The sequence below is a fragment of the Pristiophorus japonicus genome, unplaced genomic scaffold (assembly GCF_044704955.1).
Source record: "Pristiophorus japonicus isolate sPriJap1 unplaced genomic scaffold, sPriJap1.hap1 HAP1_SCAFFOLD_484, whole genome shotgun sequence".
Classification (NCBI taxonomy): Eukaryota; Metazoa; Chordata; class Chondrichthyes; family Pristiophoridae; genus Pristiophorus; species Pristiophorus japonicus.
The window spans coordinates 446874-454845 of record NW_027254389.1 but is presented as its reverse complement, the minus strand read 5'-3'; the positions used below and the strand labels follow the sequence as shown (position 1 = coordinate 454845).

The window sequence follows — 7972 nt, the reverse complement described above, 5'->3', positions numbered from 1 at the left end:
GTCCCTGTAACGTTTCCTCTGCCCACCTTTGGCTCGTTTGCCCGTGAAGGAGTTCCGAGTAGAGCGCTTGCTTTGGGAGTCTCGTGTCTGGGGGACATGCGGACAATGTGGGCCCTGCCCAGCGGAGCTGGTCGAGTGTGGTCAGTGCTTCGATGCTGGGGATGTTGGGCCTGGTCGAGGACGCTAACGTTGGTGCGTCTGTCCTCCCGGGGGATATGTTAAAAAGGAGGCAGACAAAAAGCAGGAAACTATAGACCAGTTAGTCTAACATCTGTGGTTGGGAAAATGTTGGAGTCCATTATTAAAGAAGCAGTAGCAGGACATTTGGAAAAGCAAAATTCGGTCAGGCAGTCAGCATGGATTTATGAAGGGGAAGTCATGTTTGACAAATTTGCTGGAATTATTTGAGGATGTAACGAACAGGGTGGATAAAGGGGAACCAGTGGATGTGGTGTATTTGGATTTCCAGAAGGCATTTGACAAGGTGCCACATAAAAGGTTACTGCACAAGATAAAAGTTCACGGGGTTGGGGGTAATATATTAGCATGGATAGAGGATTGGCTAACTAACGGAGAACAGAGAGTGGGGATAAATGGTTCATTCTCGGGTTGGCAATCAGTAACTAGTGGGGTGCCTCAGGGATCAGTGCTGGGACCCCAACTATTTACAATCTATATTAACGACTTGGAAGAAGGGACTGAGTGTAACGTAGACAAGTTTGCTGACGATACAAAGATGGGAGGAAAAGCAATGTGTGAGGAGGACACACAAAATCTGTAAAAGGACACAGACAGGCTAAGTGAGTGGGCAAAAATTTGTCAGATGGAGTATAATGTGGGAAAGTGTGAGGTCATGCACTTTGGCAGAAAAAAATCAAAGAGCAAGTTATTATTTAAATGGAGAAAGATTGCAAAGTGCCGCAGTACAGCGGGACCTGGGGGTTACTTGTGCATGAAACAGAAAAGGTTAGTATGCAGGTACAGCAAGTGATCAGGAAGGCCAATGGTATCTTGGCCTTTATTGCAAAGGGGATGGAGTATAAAAGCAGGGAAGTCTTGCTCCAGTTATACAGGGTATTGGTGAGGCCACACCTGGAGTACTGCGTGCAGTTTTGGTTTCCGTATTTACGAAAGGATATACTTGCTTTGGAGGCAGTTCAGAGAAGGTTCACTCGGTTGATTCCGGGGATGAGGGGGTTGACTTATGAGGAAAGGTTGAGTAGGTTGGGCCTCTACTCATTGGAGTTCAGAAGAATGAGAGGTGATCTTATCGAAACGTATCAGATTATGAGGGGCCTCGACAAGGTGGATGCAGAGAGGATGTTACCATTCGGCCCCTCGAGCCTGCTCCGCCATTTAATACGATCATGGCTGATCCGATCATGGACTCAGCTCCACTTCCCTGCCCGCCCCCTTATCCCCTTATCGGTTAAGAAACTGTCTATCTCTGTCTTAAATATATTCAATGTCCCGGCTTCCACAGCTCTCTGAGGCAGCGAATTCCACAGATTTACAACCCTCTGAGAAGAAATCCTCCTCATCTCAGTTTTAAATGGGCGGCCCCTTATTCTAAGACCATGCCCCCTAGTTCTAGTCTCCCCCATCAGTGGAAACATCCTCTCTGCATCCACCTTGTCGAGCCCCCCTCATTAAGTTATACGTTTAGGGGGCCGAGAGGGGAATGTAATAGAGCTGCCCCTAGTGGTCACGTGTGGTACTGCAACTACTGATGTAAATAACTAAAGTCACACGATGGCCATTCCCGTCTGGCAGCCATCTTGTCGCGGGTGTTGGTCAGTGATAGCGTAAGAATATATCACGGGGAGATTGACCAGGATGGTCTGGAGATGGGGTTCTCCAGTGACATGGATAGACTGGAGAAGCTGGGATTGTTCTCCTGGGAGCAGGAATATCGCAAAAGGGCGATGGGGCGTGCGATTAATTGAATAACCCTTTCACAGAGCTGCCAAACGCCAATGGGCCGAATGCAACATAGGAACAGGAGGAGGCCATTCAGCCCCTCGAGCCTGTTACATTAGGAACAGGAGGAGGCCATTCAGCCCCTCGAGCCTGTTACATTAGGAACAGGAGGCCATTCAGCCCCTCGAGCCTGTTACATTAGGAACAGGAGGAGGCCATTCAGCCCCTCGAGCCTGTTACATTAGGAACAGGAGGCCATTCAGCCCCTCGAGCCTGTTACATTAGGAACAGGAGGAGGCCATTCAGCCCCTCGAGCCTGTTACATTAGGAACAGGAGGAGGCCATTCAGCCCCTCGAGCCTGTTACATTAGGAACAGGAGGAGGCCATTCAGCCCCTCGAGCCTGTTCCGACATTCAGTCAGAACACGGCTGACCTGTGACCTAACGGCGTATAATTGCCGTTTGCGGGAGAGAGTTTTAACTCCTACGGCCCTGAGTGTGTGGAACCGATTCCTAACTTCACTCCTGTCAGGCCTGGCCCTCATTGTTCGAATCTGCCCTCGCCCGAGACCCCCCAACCAGCGGGTATTCCCGCTCTCAGTTCCCCTCAATACCCTGAGAAACAGAGAGCGTTTCGGGGAGGTTGCCCAGAATGTTCCCGTTAGTTGCTCCTCTCCTCCGTTGTACTCCGAAGGTAATCGCGGCGGCCATTTTGTTTGCGCAGGTCATCTGCGAGGGAACCACGAAGGACATCATCGACGCCATCGTCACGGAGATCGTGCAGATCTACGAGATGGACGCCAAGCCGTGAGCGAGGCCCTGCCACGCGCCGGGGCTGCTGGGAGTTTATCCGAGACAATTCGCCGAGGAATCGGGCGATCGTTGGCGCTCAGCGTCTGATCGAAACAGTTCCCCACGGGGTTTGGTGACTCACCCACGCCTCCCTCCAGCGCCCGCCGGGTCTCCGAGCGCCCAGCGCGACCATCGCACGCACGAGTCTATCTTCCTTTCTGTGTCTCCTCCTCTTCCTGCAGGGATCGGCTCCCAACCAACCGGGATTGTCGCCTTCCTCCCCAGAACTCACCCAGGATCAGGGTCAGCTCACACACTCACACTCACTCACACTCACACTCGCTCACACTCACACACTCACACTCACTCACACTCACACTCGCTCACACTCACCCACTCACTCACACTCACACTCGCTCACACTCACACACACTCGCTCGCACACTCACACTCGCTCACACTCACACACTCACACTCACTCACACTCGCTCACACACACACACTCACACTCACACTCACACAATCACTCGCACACTCACACACACACACTCGCTCGCACACTCACACTCGCTCACACTCGCACACACACACTCGCTCGCACACTCACACTCACACACTCGCTCGCACACTCACACTCACACACTCGCTCGCACACTCACACACTCGCTCGCACACTCACACACACACACTCGCTCGCACACTCACACACACTCGCACTCACACTCACACTCGCTCACACTCACATACACACACTCGCTCGCACACTCACACACACTCGCTCTCATACTCACACTCGCACACACTCGCTCGCACACTCACACTTACACTCGCACACAGTCACACTCACACTCGCACACACTCGCTCGCACACTCACACTCGCTCGCACACTCACGCGCACACTCGCTCGAACACTCACACTCGCTCGCACACTCACACTTACACTCACACTTACACACACTCGCTCGCACACTCACACTCGCTCGCAAACTCACACTCACACACACACACACTCGCTCTCACACTCACACACACTCACACACACACTCACACACACACACACACACTCACACACACACACAAACACACTCGCTCGCACACTCACACCCACACTCACTCTCACACTCACACTCACACTCGCTCGCACACTCACACACACTCACACACACACTCACACACAAACAACACACACTCGCTCGCACACTCACACACACTCACACTCGCTCGCACACTCACGCGCACACTCGCTCGAACACTCACACTCGCTCGCACACTCACACTTACACTCACACATACACACACACTCACTCGCACACTCACACTCGCTCGCAAACTCACTCACACACACACACACACACTCGCTCTCACACTCACACACTCATACTCACACACACACACTCGCTCGCACACTCACACACACACACACACAAACACACTCGCTCGCACACTCACACCCACACTCACTCTCACACTCACACACTCGCTCGCACACTCACACACACTCACACACACACTCACATTCACACACAAACAACACACACTCGCTCGCACACTCACACACACTAACACTCGCTCGCACACTCACGCGCACACTCGCTCGAACACTCACACTCGCTCGCACACTCACACTTACACTCACACTCGCTCGCAAACTCACACTCACACACACACACACACACACTCGCTCTCACACTCACACACACTCATACTCACACACACACACTCGCTCGCACACTCGCACACACACACACACACTCACACACACACACACTCGCACACCCACACGCACTCTCACACTCACACACACTCGCTCGCACACTCACGCACACACTCACACTCACACACAAACAACACACACTCGCTCGCACACTCACACACACACGCTCACACTCACACTCACACACACACTCGCTCTCACACCCACACACACACTCACTCGCACACTCACACACACGCTCACACTCACACAAATCTCTCACACTCACACACGCACTCACACACACACTCACACACTCTCCTCACTCACTCACACACTCTCCTCACTCACTCACACACACTCTCACACACTCGCTCACACACACACACGCGCTCACACACACACACACTCGCTCGCACACTCACACTCACACACACACACACACGCGCTCACACACACACACGCGCTCACACACACGCGCTCACACACACACAAGACTACAGTATTTTTTGGTCTAATTTTTCTGTTAATAACTATCCTTGCAAATTGCTCCAGGATGGCTGAAAACATGACGTGACCATTTTTCGCAATGACCCAAAATGCTCTGCAGAAGAACACGGACCTTGTCTTTAATGAACGTTTGAGCGATCTCCCAGCTGTGAAGAGACCCTTTTCACGGTCAGTAAAGGGACGCCCTTGAATTGTTGACGGCTGGGGAAGAAAGCTGTAACTGTGGCCAGAAAGAAATGAGAAGATATTTTCGTGGGAAAAGGCTTGGTTTAAGAATATTCCTTTGTTTGAAACTGAGACAAGTGTGTACACGGCGGGCAATCATCCCAGAAAAGGGGGATATAAAAATGGCTGTAGCACGTGAGGTCGTTGCTACAGGCACGAGATCGGTAACCTGGTCCGTTACTAAGGGAATCGGGGAGTTAATTTCCAATCGCTGCCCATGGTCTGGTGTGACCAGCTTTGTTTCTTTATAATCACCGCGGGAATTGGCAATTTAAATTGTTAAGTCTATTAATCGAGATAGTTTGGTGCAGGCTGATTGGGCATTGAACGCGATCGTTAATTGCTGGCAGTTCCTTCGATTATTTAAAGTAAAGGTAACCCCTTGATAAGGCTGAGAACACGACACATCTTCAGACTGTGTGTTTCTTTGTCTCACAAGTTTGAACTCTTTAAAGTGAAGATAAATCTAACAGGCTAAATCCTCTCCTAAAAATGTTAGGTTCTTACAAAATTTGGTGCCCGAGTCAGGGCACTGGTGACAGACGGACAAACAATTTTGAGGACTATTAGATGAGTCGGTTGCAAAGTACGTGATGAAAGAGTTTCCACTTGGGGAGGAGTGTGCGCGAGTCATTGTAGGCAGTCATCATCATCACTATCGGCAGTCCCTCGGGATCGAGGAAGACTTGCTTCCACTCTTAACACGAGTCCTCAGGTGGCTGAACAGTCCAATATGGGAGCCACAGTCCCTGTCACAGGTGGGACAGACAGTGGTTGAGGGAAGGGGAGGGTGGGACTGGTTTGCCGCACGCTCCTTCCGCTGCCTGCGCTTGGTTTCTGCACGCTCTCGGCGACGAGACTCGAGGTGCTCAGCCCTCCTCCCGGATGCACTTCCTCCACTTAGGGCGGACTGGTCTTTGGGCCCAAGGACTCCCAGGTGTCGGTGGGGATGTTGCACTTTATCAGGGAGGCTTTGAGGGTGGTCCCCTGTAACGTTTCCTCTGCCCACCTTTGGCTCGTTTGCCCGTGAAGGAGTTCCGAGTAGAGCGCTCGCTTTGGGAGTCTCGTGTCTGGGGGGGACATGTGGACAATGTGGCCCTGCCCAGCGGAGCTGGTCGAGTGTGGTCAGTGCTTCGATGCTGGGGATGTTGGCCTGGTCGAGGACGCTAACGTTGGTGCGTCTGTCCTCCCGGGGGATTTGCAGGATCTTGCGGAGACAGCGTTGGTGGTATTTCTCCAGCGACTTGAGCTGTCTACTGTACATGGTCCATGTCTCTGAGCCACACAGGAGGGCGGGTATTACTGCAGCCCTGTAGACCATGAGCTGGGTGGTAGATTTGAGGGCCTGGTCTTCAAACTCTCTCTTCCTCAGGCGGCCGAAGGCTGCACTGGCGCACTAGAGGCGGTGTTGGACCTCGTCGCCAATGTCAGCCCTTGTTGATGAGAGGCTCCCGAGGTATGGGGAATGGTCCACGTTGTCCAGGGCCGGGCCGTGGATCTTGATGACTGGGGGGCAGTGCTGTGTGGTGAGGACAGGCCGGTGCAGGACCTTTGTCTTACGGATGTTTAGTGTGAGGCCCGTGCTTTCGTACGCCGCAGTAAATACGTCGACTATGTCCTGGAGTTCAGCCTCTGTGTGTGCGCAGACGCAGGCGTTGTCCGCGTACTGTAGCTCGACGACAGAGGTTGGGGTGGTCTTGGACCTGGCCTGGAGATGGCGAAGGTTGAACAGGTTCCCACTGGTTCTGTGGTTTAGTTCCACTCCAGCGGGGAGCTTGCTGACTGTGAGGTGGAGCATGGCAGCGAGGAAGGTTGGGAAGAAGGTTGGGGTGATGATGTTTTGGTCTCCGTATTTAAGGAGGGATACACTTTGCTTTGGAGGCAGTTCAGGGAAGGTTCACTCGGTTGATTCCGGAGATGAGGGGGTTGTCTCTTGAGGAAAGGTTGAGCAGGTTGGGCCTAGACTCTCTGGAGTTTGGAAGAATGAGAGGCGATCTTATTGAAAGATATAAGATTCTGAGGGGGGCTGGACAGGGTAGATGCAGAGAGGATGTTTCCCCCTCATGGGGGGAATCTAGAACTAGGGGGCACATAGTCTCAGAATAATGGGTCGCCCATTTAAGACAGGAGATGAGGAGGAATTTCTTCTGGTGAATCTGTGGAATTCTCTGCCCCAGAGAGCTGTGAGGGCTGGGTCACTGAATATATTTAAGGTGGAGATAGACAGATTTTTTGAACTATCTCCAGATCCCTCGATTCCCCGACTATCCAAAAATCTCTCGGTCTCAGCCTTGAATATACTCAGAGACTGAGCCCCCCACAGCCCTCTGGGGCAGAGAGTTCCAGAGATACACCCCTCTCCGAGTGAAGAAATTCCTCCCCATCTCAGTCCCCAGTTGAATATCGGGGAAGACCGAAGCCATTGTTTTCAGACCCTGCCACAAACTCCGTTCCCCCAGCCCCCGACTCCCTCCCTCTCCCCAACTCCTGCCTGAGGCTGAACCAGACTGTTCCCAACCTCGCGGTCATATCTGACCCTGAAATGAGCTTCTGGCCACATATCCCCAGCATAACTAAACCCGCCTGTTTCCCCCTCTGTAACATCGCCCGTCTCCGCCCCCTGCCTCAGCTCATCCGCTGCTGAAACCCTCATCCGTGCCTCTGTTACCTCCAGACTTGACTATTCCAACGCACTCCTGGCTGGCCTCCCACATTCTACCCGACGTAAACTCGAGGTGATCCAAAACTCGGTTGCCCCCGTGTCCTAACTCGCACCGAGTCCCGCTCACCCATCACCCCCTGTGCTCGCTGCCCTGTGTCCTAACTCGCAC

The 7972-nt window shown here is 52.7% G+C and overlaps 1 protein-coding gene across 1 annotated transcript in view; it reads left to right on the top strand.

Moving 5' to 3' along the window:
- The window catches only part of LOC139253258 (cyclin-Q-like), a 14286-nt gene extending 11364 nt beyond the window's left edge, over nt 1-2922 (top strand). The window contains exon 6 of the mRNA XM_070873470.1: nt 2645-2922. Coding sequence (XP_070729571.1) covers nt 2645-2731 — 87 coding nt within the window. The 3' untranslated portion in view covers nt 2732-2922. The remainder of the gene's footprint in view (nt 1-2644) is intronic.
- The last annotated feature ends 5050 nt before the right edge of the window (nt 2923-7972 follow it).